This window comes from Asparagus officinalis, chromosome 6 (genome assembly GCF_001876935.1).
Source record: "Asparagus officinalis chromosome 6, Aspof.V1, whole genome shotgun sequence".
NCBI classification, from domain to species: Eukaryota; Viridiplantae; Streptophyta; class Magnoliopsida; order Asparagales; family Asparagaceae; genus Asparagus; species Asparagus officinalis.
In genome coordinates this window covers 40,918,150-40,935,866 of record NC_033799.1, presented here as the reverse complement: position 1 = coordinate 40,935,866, position 17,717 = coordinate 40,918,150, and the positions used below count along the sequence as shown (strand labels likewise).

Sequence of the window (17,717 nt, the reverse complement as noted above, 5' to 3'; positions counted from 1 at the left end):
GAAAAGATTATGGACAGAAGATCAATGGTTCAAGGGAAAAAGTTGGTGTTACAGGTTTTAATCAAATGGAAGCAACGTTCTCCTTTAGACTCTACTTGGGAATCTTATTGGGATCTTGTCAAGAGGTTTCCTGCATTTGACCTTGAGACAAGGTCTAATTTAAGGGGAGAGAATTGTCAGGGATGGAGCTGAACTGGAATTGAACTGGAGCTGAACTGGAGCTGACAATGATGTACAGGGAGATTGGAAGACAGGAGCACTGAAAGAGATTGAATTTAGGCTTGAGAGGGTCTGTTTTGCAATACTTTTAAGTCCAGGTAGATTGTAATAAATGTCCAAAGTTTGTTACAGACAGTTAAAGCCTGTTTTGTTAGTTTTGAGTATGTGCACGTTTTGTGCACGTTTTCTTGTTTTGGCTGTTTGAGCGACAGTATAAAAGGGGAAATGTAATCAGAGATCAGTATGAATGGAAAAATATTGATTTCCTCTCCTCAACTCAATTTTAATCTCCCTCTTCCTCAACTTCTCTCCATTTTCCTTCCTTTCTCTATTCTTACAGGCTCCTCATAGCCAAGAACATGGCTAGAAGATTCAATCGAGGAACACGATCCTCTCAGAAGACTTCTCACTGAGTTCTAGGGTCTCCTCGCTATCCTGCACTCCCGCGCGTCCGCTGACCACCTCGACTTCGTTTCCTCCTCACGTCGACTCCCCCGTCCGCCGCGCCTCTCCTTCACTTCCTCTCGTCCGACAAGTTCGTCGATTTAAAGGCCATCCCCTCTAGCATCCTGTGATTTGGGGTTCTTATCTCTCTCCTTTTCAATCATCAAACCTAGGGCTTCAATTTTTCCTTTTTCTCTATTTAATGAAAATCTTATTTGATTTTACACATTAGGGCCTTGTTGTCTCGGTTGATCTTTGAAAGTGGTTGAAAATTCTACATCTTTACTGGATAAGGTAAATCCTCAAATTTGAATTAGTATATGTTCTTAATTTTTGTTTAAATTAGTTTATTTTCTCTATTTTTTCTGTCCATGTTATGTAATTATTTTGTGTGTCATAGCTTTTGGCAGTCAAAATTGATATAACCTTCTTCTTTTGCTTCTTCTAATCATATAACCCTGTGTGTACAAAAGCAAGATTTATGGGGGAGAACTGGTTGAACTTCGGAAGGAAAGTCGATGGGAATTTCTGAATACTCTCTTCTCTGTGTTAGAAGCTGTAATGTATATGCAGGTGATTACTCTCTTTTTCATGTAGTTTTCTCTTTTTGACCATCTACTGTATATTTTTCTCCTATTCTACTTTGGATAGGAAATTTAAAAAAGTAAAACCTTCACATTCATCAGCCTCTCTAGCTTGTTAATAGTTTAAGACATGTCATGTAGTGCTTATTTGCATAAATATCGCTGTTTCTTACCTTTCAGATTAAATGGTATCTGTTTTATACTTGTTCTGATTAAGTGGAACATCAACTAGTATGAATTTCTGTTGAACAAATGAGTAATTAAGATCGTTTCCAGGTGTCCATTGTACTTAGTTATTCAATTCTGAGGATATTAATCTCAATAAATATTTGAGGATGACATCATAGTTAATGAAATCTCTATGCTTTTATCAAATATTGAGGATCTTGTCTCTATGGAAAGATATCCAGCAGCAATAAACATGAAGGTCCCAATGGACATTAATTTGATGATCATGGCTCAATGTAAAGATATCCAGCAGCAGAAAACACTGTACTTGTGCATTTGGTCACGAACAACTTTTCAAAGGGTCTTCTCCTTTTTGACCTGTTCTGACCAATTTGCAGCATAAAGCTCCATGGACAAGTAAAATCTATTCTTAGTTGTTTCCTTCTGAATTTCAAAGTTTCAGATTCCATTTTATTATCTTGTTATAACGGATCATGCTACTACCTTCTTATGTTTATTTTATCCGACTAATGTCTTGTCAGTCATCAAATAAAAAGAGCAGTTCCATATAGTTGAGAATGACATTACTTGGTTTCTCTGTGCAGATGGTTGACAGATTGGATCAAGGAGCTATATCATCTGAACTTGGACCATTTGACTATAAAGGGCTTTTCAAGGCAACACACTGAACTTATTAACTATAATAGGTATAGTTATAATCTTACAATGCTGCTTTGTATTTCAGGCTGTTTCTAAAGCCCTTTTCAGAGCACATGTTGAAGGCCAACTTAAGGTGACATTCACATTCATTATATTCAATAATTTCTCTTTGACCATTGATAGATGTTTGCTGGGTGATCTTGCAGAGTGAGATAATGGCTGAACCAGAATGGTTTGTCAAGCCTGACACAGAGCTCCCTTTCGCTCTTTTGAACCAAAAAGAGGTTCATAAATATCTCCTTTAACTTAATCCAATATCTGTTTCAGGTAGTCATGCTTAAAACTTTTTTTTTTCATTACTCATTTTCTATTGGCTGTCAGGCTGGGAAGAGGTTGCTATTAATTACCAACTCAGACTATCATTACACGAATAAGATGATGCATTATGCCTTCAATAGGTTTCTTCCTAATGATATGACATGGCGTGACCTTTTTGACATAGTGAGGTTTATGAGAATATTTAACTGCAACTTAGTTTCACGTGCATTATCTAGTTCAATAGTATGATTCTATGAATCAATCAAGCAATCATATTAGCATCAAGACTTTAGTGAAGCTGTTCTTATTTAACAAATGTCCTATAGACATTTCACAGGTCATTGTCTCAGCAAGAAAGCCTGAATTTTTTCCAAGTGTTGCACCCTTTGTATGAAGTAGTTACAGATGATGGACTAATGCGTCCCAGCTTTAAGGCATGTTCGGGTGGTACATTCTGGCTTTTGTGAAATTGTATTCTTGTTAGTAAGTTCTAGTTGCTCAATGCATGTAAATGTATGTTTTGCTTATCTCAGTGTCACAAAACTATAAGTTGCATCATGCTGAAATTTTTTGAGTATATCTTGTTGCTAGATACAGACATTAAGAAGTAAATGATGCTCAACTAGACTATCATGTAAAATCCATCATCTTCCAAGATTAACCAGACCCAGCCAATATGCATTTGGGTTTGTCCTAAGCCGAATCTGGTCCAAGCTGGTCAAGTTTTGTCCTTGGAATGAACTATAGCAGTCATCTAACTGACACTATATAGCTAGTGTGTGAAAGTTATTAACTTAAAATTAGCATTCTAGCCAGTTTTAGAAGTGGTATGCTAGAAGAAGTTTCCTGCATTGCAGCGCCAGTATGCTTAGAGTTGAAATAATATTGAATCAACTTAACATTTCTAATATTCTGATTCTTGTCGATTGTCTACATATATTGCCATGGGATAAAGTGTTTGAACTTAGAAGATGAAGTTAGTTTTCTGGTGAGTGTTTTAGCACTTAAATTGTCAGTTGTTGAGTTAATTATTAGCTATTATTATTTATTCTTTTGGGGCTGTGTGGAGTCCGATTAAAACTTAAAGGGTATGCCTGTAGTTTTTAAACCAGCCTTCTATATATTTCCGGGATCACCTATTAGCACTACAGTAGATTATTCAATTGAATACTGTTTTGTGGAGAAATTCTTTACCTCTTCCAACTTGTCCCTATTTGGCCTGTTATTTCAATTGAAATCCATCCCTTGTGTGATATGTCATCTTTATATACCTTTATTTTTAATTGAAATCCATCCCTTGAGTGATATGTCATCTTTATACACTTTTATATTTATTCTTTGGTGATCTATCTTGAATATTCTGTCTCGAGTTAAGAACCTAGTTCCCAACTTCCATGTAAATCTGCATTCCTTCAAAATAGCCATCACAACGGTCTGTTTATATTAAAGGTTGCTCCTATTGAGAATAAAATGTGGGAGAATCAGTTAACATGGTTTGATCATGTACAATGGATTAAACGAATTTCTTTCACTATATTCAAAGCTTTACAACTTTATAATATGTAATACCAGTTTCATTTTGCTCAAGGAGAGAAATTATTATATGATGTTTGATTGCATAAGTTTTTTTTTAGCTTTCTCAGAGTTTTATGTCGTTGTGGCTCTTGCAAGGGGCAAACTCTACCACCTAGTGAGTGGGAGCGACACAGGTTCCAAAAGTAAAAGCTGGAAGAGCAGTGTCAAAATTAAAGGCACAATGATTTCACTTGGAAAATGGGTTTGTAATTTTTTTACTTTGTTGAAGCTTGCATGATAGGTTTTTTATATGCTTTCTTTCATGTAGTAAGTTGCTTAGTTTGTAATTTTATAAGTATGCAAAACATGGTGGTATCTTGTAGGCTACATTTCGTGAGATCATCAGACTATTATATTATGTCCGGCATAAACAATACCCAATGAAAGCTCTTTAACATATTTATTGTAATTCTCTAATATGCTTCTTGAATTCTGCACCTTAATATTATGTGTGACCAATCTATTACACTTAGCGTTTGTTTTCCTGAAATGCTGTCATTATACATAATTTTGTTTTTCTTCTCCCAGTCCACCCCTCTTTCTGTATGTATATGTGTGCGCTTATACATGTGTGTGGGGGTATGCATGATCGTTGTGTGTGTTAACCCTTGGTATGTTTGTCTTTTAGATATACAGCCATCCCTTAGCATTACTGTGATTATTTCTTTTGTCCAGTCATTTGCTTAAGAATCTGATGTTTCACTTTGTTGTCTACCTGCAGCTAGATCATTACAATACAGTTTCGGCAAATAATGGAAAACGACCTTCTCTGAAGGTATGAAAACGAAAGTTGTTTGCTCTTTTACAAGGTAAACAATTTTCCTTGTTGCTTTTGGTGTTTAATTTAGCTATTGATGTTGGTTATTGTGTCAAACAATTACAATGTTCTCAAGACCATAGCCAAATAAAGTTCCTTATAGTAGTTTTTCATCTTAACAGAAGCATACGAGCCTGTAGATGCTAAATGGACTACTGAACGATGTGCTAGTCTGCCGATGGGTTCGAGGACTGGGATTACAACATAATTTTTTATTTGTAACAGGTACTCCATATTATTGTTCTGATCCTAGACTTATTTGCTAATGCATTCACTTATGATTGTCTACACTTGCACCCTATAAATATGTGTGGACTTTTGCTAAGAGATGGTTTTCTCTCTAAATTTGCTACGCTTAGTTCCAAACAATAAATAGATTCTTTCAGTTTCTCCTTCTGTTCTGCCTCCCATTATCAGCATCACCACCATGAAATTCACACCCTCTCATTCTGGAAATGACCCCCATTTCCCACCAGCGCAAGATCCACTGTCACTGCCAAATTCTACTTTCTTTATAGTGTGTAATGTCAGCATTTACCACTATTGATATCTTCTTTCCTTATCCGTTTCTTTCTCAAGCAACAGCCTGTACATATGACCTAGCATTTACCACTATTGATATCTTCTTTCCTTATCCGTTTCTTTCCTTATCCCTATAGTCCTTGCAGAAATCAGCGGGTTAGAGTGGATCTAGAGAGTGGATTTGAGCAAGTCATGGAAGGATAAGGGGCCAAAGTTGGTCCCAGTAAATCTGAATGGTGCTTGAGCCACATCTTATTATCTGTAACACTTCCCATGCAGGGGTGTATATATGAATGGGCCATTTGTTAAAAAAAAAATAATGAAGGACCTTTAATCCTTTCTTAGGCTTAGGCTAAAATTTATGCAGACATTTACAAATTTTAAAGCATACGTAGTTAGTCATTTTAAAATTTAAAGCATATATTTAAGTGACTGAATCTTGCAATAAATATAATCTCATTTTTATCTTTTTATCTAAATTTATGCAGGAAAATTGATGGTGGCTGAAACAAGTTAATCCATGCGTGCTTTTCACTTACTGTGAGATTAGCTCTATCCAGACAATTTACAAATTATGTATACCAATGGAGGCCTTTAAACAGAAGACACGTTTTATTTTAATGAAAGAGTACTTTTAGTCATGTACTTTGGACAAAAGAAAAAACTTGTACTAAAGTCATTGTAATGATCCGATGAATTGTTCTTTATGTTTGGTTGTTAATTTGCTTGCACAATTTGGAGTTTCATTTCTTTGTTTGTGACATGAGCAGGTATAAATCATGGAGCTTTCATTTTGTTTTGTTCTTCTTTAATTTTGAAACTGCAGGTCAAAAAATGTGTGATATCTGGATGATTTGCTTTTGCACGGTCAAAATTGAAAACCGTCCCCTTTGCTATATATACCTGTTCCCATATCTTTACATCTGAAAATCATTCCCATTGCTAAAAACCGTCCCCATTGCTAATCATCTTCTTAGGTATAAAAACCGTCCCCATAGATTACAAATAAAACCGTTCCCATAGACAATAAAACCGTTCCCATAGACAATAAAACCGTCCTCCTAGGTCAAACTCAAAACTATCCCCCTTGGTGTGTAAGCGTCACGGTAGCTTAAAAATATAACCGTTCTCGTTGCCAAATAACCGTCACCATCTGTAAAAATATGAACCGTCCCCATAGTTAAACCGTCCCCAAATGTTGTCTACGGGAACAATTCAAGAATCGCGCCACTTGGATCATGAACCGTCCCTTAGATCTATGAGGACGGTTTTATTGTCTAGCGAGACGGTTATAAACCGTCCCCGTAGACCTATTATTTGGAAGTGTGTTAGCAAAATACAGCCTGTACATATGACCTAGGATTTCATGTGCCTCTTATCTATAGGTATGGGGATGAGAGAACCAAGGCAAGAGCAATGCTTTGTGACATATATCATCATGCTATCTTTGATGAGTTCTCGATTGCATGCGACCTTTTGTTGATGAGTCATTTGCAAGAAGAGATTCAACTCATGGACATATCCTCTTAGATTCTATTTAACAGGGCAATGGCAGAGTTCAGTTTATGTGCATTGAGGACGAGTCTTATTGCTAAAGCGTATGGGTGCCTGTCTAAACTTTATACAGGTGGTAGGGTGAAGAAGCTGCTTGCGCAAGGTGTATCTCATAATCGGTATCATGAAAAAACTCCTGAGCAAGTATGTGCCACATTTATTGCTAAATTTTTTTCATCCAAGCTAATATAACTGATTTATCATAATAACGCCTCTTCCTTAGTAATGATGCTTATCATTTTAAATCTATCATATTGAACTTAATGAGATTTACTTTTTCCAATTAGATTGTCCACATATGGAAAGTTTTTTGCTTATTGAGACCACATTAATTTCATGCATATTATGTTGTGCTGTGATGCAAATGTGCTGCTATGCAAACATACTTGTGTTTGTACATACTTGTCAGTTAATTGTCATTCCAAGTTATTATCTTACCGTAGTTGTTTGTGTGTCAACTCAACAAATTATATTGACATGAAATAGTTAAAGTAGATATTCTACTTAAGGGGCATATGTGCTCTTTGATTTCTTATTCACGATATTCTACTTAAGGGGCATATGTGCTCTTTGATTTCTTATTCACACTATATTCACGGTAAAGTATGTGTGGATAGATATTATATAACCTATGTGCTCTTTGATTTCTTATTCACACTATATTCACGGTAAAGTATGTGTGGATAGATATTATATAACCATTTTGTTGGCCTTCTTATTTTGATGATGTTTAACAAACAATTTACTTGTAATGTTGTTTGTCTAGTGTTTGTGTTTTTGTATTTATTCTAGGCAAACAACGTGTTGGAGGATGGATGGAATCGAGCCTTAACGATCATATCAAATGGAGGTTGGCGGATTTATGGAGTGAAGCAACGTTAATTCAAGTTAAAGATCCAATTACAAGCTTCTTCCGTAAAGTTTACCAAGTCATGCTCATTGAAGACCTTCATCAAGCTTGGGTATATTTAGTATAGGTTTATATTAATTATGTGTGTTAATTCTATAAGCTCAAACATACACACACATATATATTTGTGATTTTCGTAACTATAAGTGTTTTTATGAAAAATAAGTTTTGGACTATATTTACATCATAAACAACTTTTATTATGTCCATATAAATATTCCATAAGTTTTCAAAACTTGTTTTGAGTCAAAAATAACAATCACATGTTTTTCATATATACGTCTTTTAGTGCTTTCGCAGAATACAGTGTTTTTTCACAAATTATAAATGCAAATTGAGAAATTCTTTTTCTAACATGTTTGTTTTCATGTTTACAAATATTTTGCAAAGTTTCATCAAGTTTGGAATTGATTTGTTATGTTTAATGGAATTTACAAAATCATGTTTTTCATTCGTGCATGTTCGTGCATGTTTTACAAAACAGATGAGTTTTCATAAAAGGAAAGTGATATTCAAGAAATTATTTCTTTGACATGTTTATCTACATGTTTAGAAACTTTCCTCAAAATTTTACTATTTTTGGAGTTGATTTACTGTGCCTAATTGATTTTACAAAATCGTATATGTTAACAGTTTTTCAGAAACTGTAAATTTGTGTTCAAATATTTATTTCTCTCAACTGGGAAAATATTTTTCAGAAAGTCTTTCTCTGACATGTTATTCTACATGTCTATAACATTCCCACAAAATTTTATAATTTTTGGAGTTAATTTACTATTTTAAATTGATTTTACAAAACAGCTACACACTGCTACAGTACTCCGGTCGACCGGAAATGTCTTTGGAGGTTGGTTACTGTAGCTAACGGCTATATTTTCCAGATTTATATATATCCGTTATTTTATCTTTTTGCTTGGTTTTCTTGGGTTTTTAGGCTTGTTTCATGAGCCTATATATACTCCATGCCCTCATACTTCTAAGGGCACTCAAGAAATATTTTAAACAAGTTTAAAGAGTTTTAAACAAGGGTTTAAGTTTGTTTAATGTTTGTTTAGAAGCTTTTAAGCAATTGGGTGTTTGAGTTTGAGAATTTAATTCCATAAGAGCTTGAGGAGATCATCTATTAGAGTTTGAGCAATCAACTATTCTCCCTCCATCTCTTGTCATCTATTGAGAACTTTTCTAAACTCAATCTAGCTTTATATTTCATATTGTTTGATTATCATTTTATTAAGCTAGTATTCATATTGAGTTTAGTTGATTTTATTTTCTCTATGTTTATACACACAACCATTTGAGCTTATTGTATTTACATTCATAGTATAATTGGGTTGTGGGATTGTGTAACTTAGAGAGTGAGCTTATAATTCGTTCTCATTCATTGTAGAGAACAAACACTTTGTATTGAGCCTAATTGTGAGGATTCACTTGTAATACACTTGTACACCGAGAGAAGTGTGTGGTGAGAGACGGGGTCGAATCCAAGAGGAGTGACGTCGGTTGACGTGCCTAGGGAGAGGTTGTAACCGAGCACTTGAGGAGGAGGACACGGGCTAGGACCAACACTTAGTGTGTGAGGTGTGATTGCATAGTGATTGTATTGTGAGGTGTAAACGTTGTTCGGGTGAACGTAGAAAACCCGGTTGTGATAGTGGAGATCTCCTCGAGGTGAGGAGCGGAGGCGGAGACGTAGGACGGAAGGTCCGAACTCCGTGATCATATTGCTTGTTTGAGTGTGCTTTGGCGTTTATTCATATTTATGTTCATATCTTATATCGTCATTGTGCATTGCTCATTTCTATATCATCCACTATCTTGTTTAGATTGTTTATCCTTGTGTAGTTTATATATCATTGCATATATCTCATAGTATATCTCTTTGCTAGGATATTTACCTTTGTTCATATTGCTTATTTAGGCTATGAATCAAATGTTGCTCCTAAATTCATTAATTTTCCCTATGCTCAATGGGCTTCTAGATTTAAACTATTTATTGAATCTAGAAATATCGACTTATGGAAAATTATTGATTGTGCTTATATTGTGCCCACATTGGAGAAATCCAAGTGGAGCGATCATGATAAGAAAATGTTTTCAATGAACAAGCTTTTGTTAGAATTTTTGCTTAATGCTTTTGACTCATCCTTTTCTAACAAATTTGTTCATTTTGATAGTGCTTACAAACTTTGAAAATTTATTGAAGCACATCAAGGGGACTTGGAGGCAATCCGACAAGCTTTGGAGGATTCTTCTTCAAGTTCATGTGGAGCATCATGCACACGGCCACAAGAGGATGACTCTTGTGTAGTAAGCGATTCCGATTCCGATAATGATTTATCTATTGATGAACTCGCTTGTGCATATGAGAAATTATCGCATGCCTACACTAAATTGCAAAATAATTTTATTGATCTTAAAAGCAAGCATGTTGGTTTAAAATCCAATCATGATAAGCTAGTTTCCAATTTTGATATTATTTCTCAAGAAAATGTTGCTCTTAAAGAAATTAATGATATGTTAAAATTGGAAAATGAAAAATTGACTTCATCTATATCTAGCTTAACTCATGCTAATAATGATGCCATGATAGAAGTAGAAACTATTAGAAATGAGTTTAATTCTTTTAGAAATGATAATGTTTCATCTACTTCTATTTCCTATACATGTATGCAAAATGTTGAGTTGAGTCAAGTTAAACATCGCATATCTTGTTTAGATTCAACCTTAAAAACATGTATGGTAAACCATGATAAGCTTATGAACATGTGTGCTAAGTCTCATGCTACTACACCTAAACATATCACACATCATGCACACATGTATAGCAAAATTTATAAGTGCTCTATTTGTGGTCGTAAAGGACATTTATCTAAATTTTGCTATGATGCACAAAAATCTAAAAATAGTAATATCAATGCTTCTTGTGCATCTCATAAGGCTTCTTCATCACACACACATGTACATGCACACACTCATAAAGTTCATCACAAGCATGCTCATGTGTATAGATGTGATCATTGTGGTAGATTTGGTCATTTGACCAAATTTTGTTTTGATTTAAAGAAAGTTTCACATTTGCAAAACAATTTTAAAAGACCATCCATGTTTGCAAATGTTTCTAATGTTTCCCGTGCACGAGCTAATGGTCCACAAAAACAAATGGATCTCTTTCATTGCACAAATTGCAATCGGAAGGGTCATTTGAATGAATATTGTTTTGACCATGTTAGTGCACCATATGTGCCTAAGAGGGTTCATAACCCTAAGGCTTTGAGCTTAAATGATAGGGGTCATGTCCCTAAACTTTTTGGTACCAAGAATACTTGGGTACCAAAACAAATTTGATTTTAAACCAAGAACTTTAGTGTTTTTATTTTTTTATCTTGGTTTTGAAAATTATGTTTTAAGATCTTTTGGTCATGAAAACAATTCCTTCTTGTATCAAATCTTTTGTTTTCATGATTATTATTTTTGTTTTGATGAGAGGACTATGATAACCCTCCGGAGTTATTGGGTGTTTATTCCCAAACATTGTTTACCGGGTGCTAAACATATTTATATGTGTTGTTACTAGCTCAAGAGCTAGATATAATTGCCTCTCTTGATTTTTGAATCAATGATGATTTGATTTTACGTTTTTGGATTTAAACTTTGATTTATGATTTCAATTGGTTGATTTGTTTTCATTTGAAAACTTTTTACATGATTCTCATGTTTCTCTTCTTTTGATTTCATAAAATCTATTTCATACATCGGTTTTTATGTTCTCATTTTCGTTTTGTATGTGAGTTGTTTTTTAGCATCTATGCTTACTCACATATGTTTGCCTTGATCCTCATTTCATATTTTCTATATGGCATTTTGATAGGGGGAGCAATCCCTATATTTGTTTTATACTCACCCATGCTCATATATAGGGGGAGCTTTCGCTCTCTTCATTCCTTTTGTCCCCTTTTTAATGTTGTCAAAGGGGGAGAAATATTGTGAGTATACATTTCCTTATTTATATGCATGTGAATTATAATTTGTATATTCATTTCCTTTCATGCATATATCCTTTTTGTAAATTGTTTGTCATCATCAAAAAGGGGGAGATTGTTGGCCTTCTTATTTTGATGATGTTTAACAAACAATTTACTTCTAATGTTGTTTGTCTAGTGTTTGTGTTTTTGTATTTATTCTAGGCAAACAACGTGTTGGAGGATGGATGGAATCGAGCCTTAACGATCATATCAAATGGAGGTTGGCGGATTTATGGAGTGAAGCAACGTTAATTCAAGTTAAAGATCTAATTACAAGATTCTTCCGCAAAGTTTACCAAGTCATGCTTATTGAAGACCTTCATCAAGCTTGGGTATATTTAGTATAGATTTATATTATGTGTGTTAATTCTATAAGCTCAAATATACACACACATATATATTTGTGATTTTCGTAACTATAAGTGTTTTTATGCAAAATAAGTTTTGGACTATATTTACATCATAAACAACTTTTATTATGTCCATATAAATATTCTATAAGTTTTCAAAACTTGTTTTGAGTCAAAAATAACAATCACATGTTTTTCATATATACGTCTTTTAATGCTTTTGCAGAATACAGTGTTTTTTCACAAAATATAAATGAAAATTGAGAAATTCTTTTTCTAACATGTTTGTTTTCATGTTTACAAACATTTCACAAAGTTTTATCAAGTTTGGAATTGATTTGTTATGTTTAATGGAATTTACAAAATCATGTTTTTCATTCGTGCATGTTCGTGCATGTTTTACAAAACAGATGAGTTTTCATAAATGAGAAGTGATATTCAAGAAATTCTTTCTTTGACATGTTCATCTACATGTTTAGGAATTGATTTGTTATGTTTAATGGAATTTACAAAATCATGTTTTTCATTCGTGCATGTTCGTGCATGTTTTACAAAACAGATGAGTTTTCATAAATGAGAAGTGATATTTAAGAAATTCTTTCTTTGACATGTTTATCTATATGTTTAGAAACTTCCCTCAAAATTTTACTATTTGTGGAGTTGATTTACTGTGCCTAATTGATTTTACAAAATCGTATATGTTAACAGTTTTCCAGAAACTGTAAATTTGTGTTCAAATATTTATTTCTCTCAACTGGGAAAAGATTTTTCAGAAATTATTTCTCTGACATGTTATTCTACATATCTAGAACATTCCCACAAAATTTTATAATTTTTGGAGTTAATTTACTATTTTAAATTGATTTTACAAAACATCTGCGCACTGCTACAGTACTCCGGTCGACCGGAAATGTCTTTGGAGGTTGGTTACTGTAGCTAACGGCTATATTTTCCAGATTTATATATATCCGTTATTTTGTCTTTTTGCTTGGTTTTCTTGGGTTTTTGGGCTTGTTTCATGAGCCTATATATACCCCATGCCCTCATACCTCTAAGGTAACTCAAGAAATGTTTTAAAAGAAAAGAAAAGTTTAAGCAAGGGTTTAGAGTTTTACTGTTTGTTTTGAGTTTGGGTTTCTGTTTACAAAGGAGGAAGTTTTTACTGCAGATTGAGGGATTCATTCTCAATCCTCTTCATCCTCTTCTTTGTGGAGGTGTGATTGCATAGTGATTGTATTGTGAGGTGTAAACGTTGTTCGGGTGAACGTAGAAAACCCGGTTGTGATAGTGGAGATCTCCTCGAGGTGAGGAGCGGAGACGTAGGTCGTGGGGACCGAACTCCGTAATCATATTATTTGTTTGTGATTGCATTGGCGCACTTACTTTTATGTTTATATCTTATATCGACTTTGTATATTGCTTGTTGATTATATTGCCTACTATCTAGTTTAGATTGTTTACCCTTGAGCTTATATATTCTTGCACATACATTGCCTATATCTCTTTGTTAGGATATATCTTGTTGTTCATATTACTTATCCTAGCTCATATACATTGTTGTATTTCATACTTGCTAGGATAACTTATTAATTAGTTTTAATTGACATTTAATCGGATTAGATTAGCATAAGACCCTAATCACCCCCCCTCTAGGGTCTAACACATTTTAGGCCTGCTTATGAGATATATGTATTATCATATGCTATTTCTAATTCACTTTTCTGGTTTATTTTCTTTGATTGCTCGACTGATTATTTGAGCTTTGCTAAACGACCTGCTGGGATGTTACTGGGGACAATATATATTCATCTGGGTGGTCTTTGTTGATACTTTCCAACCTGTTTGTTTCATAGATTTCTCCTGCTACAATGCAAATCACTGTGGAGCTTGGAGTCATTAGGCAAGAGCAGCTGAACAAGTTCTATTTCATATTGAGGGCTCATAGGATTGTTCTTGAAGAGAATTTGTCGATTCAAGTTATTATGGAGAAGTTGCAGTCTTATAAAGCTTGGATTGTGCTCAAATTTGAGGTATTTTTCTTGTTTCTTTATTTTAAATTTGATATTTAGTGTTGGTTTTGTTGACAAGTTATGATCTTGCGGTTGATTTGGGATTGATGGTCATGCGAGAGAGATGGGTTTTTGTTGGAATTGGATTGTGTTTTGGAGAACAACATGCGCAAAAATATTGGGAAAGTAAAAACAATATGTGCAAAAAATGGATGTAGCATAATTGAGAATGTTATTATGCTCTTGTGGATATACTCTTGAAGATAGGATATAAAATGAATGAATTTGTAGGAGATTAGAGGTTGCTTCCATCAGGATAAAATGAGAGAATCAACTGAAATGGTTTGATCATGTAGAACAGTGACCACTAAATGCACCCAGTGAGGAGAACTGATATGATTATTGTCAATGGGCCAAAGAGGTTGTAGGTGGACCGAATTGAACTTGGTTGAAGCAATTAAGTAAGAAATGATTATAGCTCATTTAGTAGAGGATAAAGGCATAATAGAATTGAATGAAAGAAAAGAATAGATTCATGATGCTAACCCCAACTCTGGGATAAAGGCTTTATTACTCTTGTTGTTGTATTATGTTTTGATTTTTTCTTTAACATTTTCTTTTTTTTTCTTTTTTTACAAGGTCTCATTTTGGTGTGCATTAGTTTTAGTTTTATATGAGATTCATGGGTTTTGTTTATTTTTAATGTTAGAGAAACTGGTCTTTTGATTTGGAGGTATATTATGGTTTTTTTATGGTTTTTTTTTCATTTTTATTTTGTGTTGATTTTATAGACAAGTTCTGATTTAATATGGTTTATGGTAGTTTGTAAGTATACCATCCTTATAATTCGTGGAAGAAATTTGAATATAACTCTTCCTTTGTTTTTATGATATTTTGCTATATTTTTTAGGGTTTTCAATATCAACTTGGTGATTTTCGATTGAGAGTTGGAAAGTGCGTTCCTTCTACCTCTGAAAGTTTGAGGGGAATCATGATGGAGGTATGTTTTGTATTTTGAATATTCACATTCTTAAGTATATTTGTATCTCAGTAAACTTTACATGTTCTTTATGCTTCTATATGGCTTTATTGCAAAAATATTATTATTAAATTACTAAACATTGCGACTGGAAAACATATTTTATGCAACGAGATCATTGGATAATATTTGCTTGAACACATATGTAGTTGAGTCAATATAACGACCTAGAGGTTTACTACCAGGTTGTTTTTTCACTTAGCATTGTAGAAATTTATACCTCATTTGCATGTGAATAGTTACTTGCCTGCGTATTATGTTTAATGGAGTCTATTGTCAGTCCAAGATTTCTAAATGCCCATTTTGAGGGAAATACAACCATTTGGATGTCATATTTGGTAATGCACAATTACAGATTCAAGTACAGTTCAAAAATATTCTTGTGAATTTGGTCATAGTTTATGTGAAATACAGTCTCATTTTCTCATCTGATCTCAAAATTAGGAGTTAAGATCCCAAATGTGTAAATTCAATCGAATGGTAAATTTCAACATTATGAGAAATCAAGCATCTCGACAATCAAACTACATAATTTGGACCTATTTCTTTAATGATCAGCTACATGAATTTAAAGCACCTAAAGTTTCGGCTGCAATCAGTCAGATAGGCCCTTCAGGGACTTTGTTTTATAAAACATTTTATAGGTACTACTGGTTTTATCAAATAGATGGGGTATAATATATATCAATTTATCATTAAAGCTTGCTAATAATGTTCACAGTGTACTAGAGGTTTCATACAGAGAAAGCTGAGACATCGCATGGAAAGCCTTGTTGTGGTAAAGAGTCTCTTTATCTACTTTCATTGCATGCTAAAGAATCACAAACACACTATATGGACATCTGACGCGAAAGTTTTACCTTCAACTTCTAAGTCTGATATCCATCAACATGGTTCTAGAGATCAAATATTCCTGGAATAAGCAATACCTATTTTCAGTTATTGCCAATGGCAAATGTGTAGTATATCCAATATTATCTTGAAATACAACATGATAGAGCACACCATTATGATATTATTTGAGCCGTTTCTTTCTGAACAAGTTACTTGCATTATGGTGCTAACATACATTCTTAACCGCAGGTATTGCGAAATGCAAGGGTAGGAAAAACTCAAGATGCCAAGAAACTCTCAAGTGAGATATTGCCCTCACGTATCATTAAAGTTATAAGAAAAAAAGTTATAAGATAAGAAATAAAACAAAGAAGTGAAAAATATTCATTTACTACTTTCTTCCTATCTATTCTTTATATACAAAACTTTGTCATGAACTTTAAATTAGTTCAAAATTTGTTATAATCATTGATGAACATGTTTATTGGTATAAAAGGTATTTTTATGGAAGGATTAGTTTATTATTGAATGGAAATTTTTAATGGATAAGATCAAGTCGAAGCTCCTTACCCTGTAGGAAAATTATGATTCCATTGTTTTAGTTGGGTTACAAAAAAAAACTTGAGCTCGCCAATTCCACTTTTTCTAATTGGGATACAAAAACAGACTTGAGTACACTCATCCCACTTGATTAAAACATTTTAACTGATAAATAAATCAGACCAGGATTTCTACTTAATTAAAAAAATGAAAGATATTGAACCTAAACATTTATTTGTTGGAAAGCAAAATGTCCACTTAATTTGGGTGTAGGTAGTGGTTGTGTGAACAAGCTGAAGACATTTTCAAAGTCAATGACACTCAAAAGAAAGTATGCAACTCTGGTTAGCAATTCAATCAAGAGGATCCGCTCACCAATCAGAATAAAGGTCCTGCAAAAAAAATCAAAAAAAAAAAATCAAAGATACAAATGAGACTTTAAAAATCTATAAATTTAAAAGTATAAAAAAAGTCCCCTTAAAGTTTGTTGACTTAAAAAAGAGCTCAAAGGCAAATGTAGTAAGTGATTCTCTTGTGGATCTTCAGCATAAAATGGGGCGGTTTAATGCAAATAATGCTAAAGATAGCAGATGATATTTAAAGGGAAGGACAAAGTTTAATGAGTGTTTTGGAATTTATATGAGATTTTAAAATTTTTATGTGTGAATATATGTACTCACACATTAGGTATTGCAAAGGCTTAGTCAAACTCTAATGTCATGAGCTTGGATTACATCACCAAACATTACTTTTACATATATTCTTGTGACAATATTTGATTGATCGATCACGTTATAGATGCAACCGGTGTACTATCACCCAATCAATCACTAAATGTAATTTTATTGTTTAAATGTTGAATTTTTAGCTTATGTCTATATGTTTGATCCATTGCTTACATTCAATAATTTAATAACAAATATTTCCCTAAATAAAATTATAAATATATAATAAATAATAAAAATTTAACCGACCAGTGTATTATCACCCAATCAATCAATAAATGTAATTTTATTATTCAAACGTTGAATTTTTAGCTTATGTCTATATGTTTGATCCATTGCTTACATTCAATAATTTAATAATAAATATTTCCCTAAATAAAATTATAAATTTATAATAAATAATAAAAATTTTATCACATGCATTGCA

At 33.3% G+C, this 17,717-nt stretch overlaps 2 protein-coding genes across 6 annotated transcripts; both read left to right on the top strand.

The window, feature by feature from the left end:
- On the top strand, window positions 643-6,051 carry LOC109844763 (cytosolic purine 5'-nucleotidase-like). Of its 5 annotated transcripts, none has more exons than XM_020413878.1 (12): window positions 643-800; window positions 896-957; window positions 1,141-1,236; window positions 2,021-2,092; window positions 2,161-2,208; window positions 2,282-2,359; window positions 2,457-2,576; window positions 2,720-2,827; window positions 4,065-4,170; window positions 4,690-4,777; window positions 4,908-5,010; window positions 5,796-6,051. In XM_020413878.1, the coding sequence occupies exons 3-9, from the start codon at window positions 1,225-1,227 to the stop codon at window positions 4,113-4,115; spliced, it is 489 nt and encodes a 162-aa protein (XP_020269467.1). In that variant the 5' UTR covers window positions 643-800; window positions 896-957; window positions 1,141-1,224; the 3' UTR covers window positions 4,116-4,170; window positions 4,690-4,777; window positions 4,908-5,010; window positions 5,796-6,051. The 5 variants fall into 5 exon arrangements, with proteins under 5 accessions (XP_020269467.1, XP_020269466.1, XP_020269465.1 ...); XM_020413877.1 differs by having other exon boundaries at window positions 1,137-1,236; window positions 4,690-4,743; XM_020413876.1 differs by having other exon boundaries at window positions 1,137-1,236.
- LOC109846090 (mediator of RNA polymerase II transcription subunit 20a-like) lies at window positions 6,856-16,382 on the top strand. Its single transcript, XM_020415313.1, has 4 exons — window positions 6,856-7,005; window positions 13,997-14,173; window positions 15,063-15,152; window positions 16,275-16,382. The coding sequence occupies exons 1-4, from the start codon at window positions 6,856-6,858 to the stop codon at window positions 16,380-16,382; spliced, it is 525 nt and encodes a 174-aa protein (XP_020270902.1).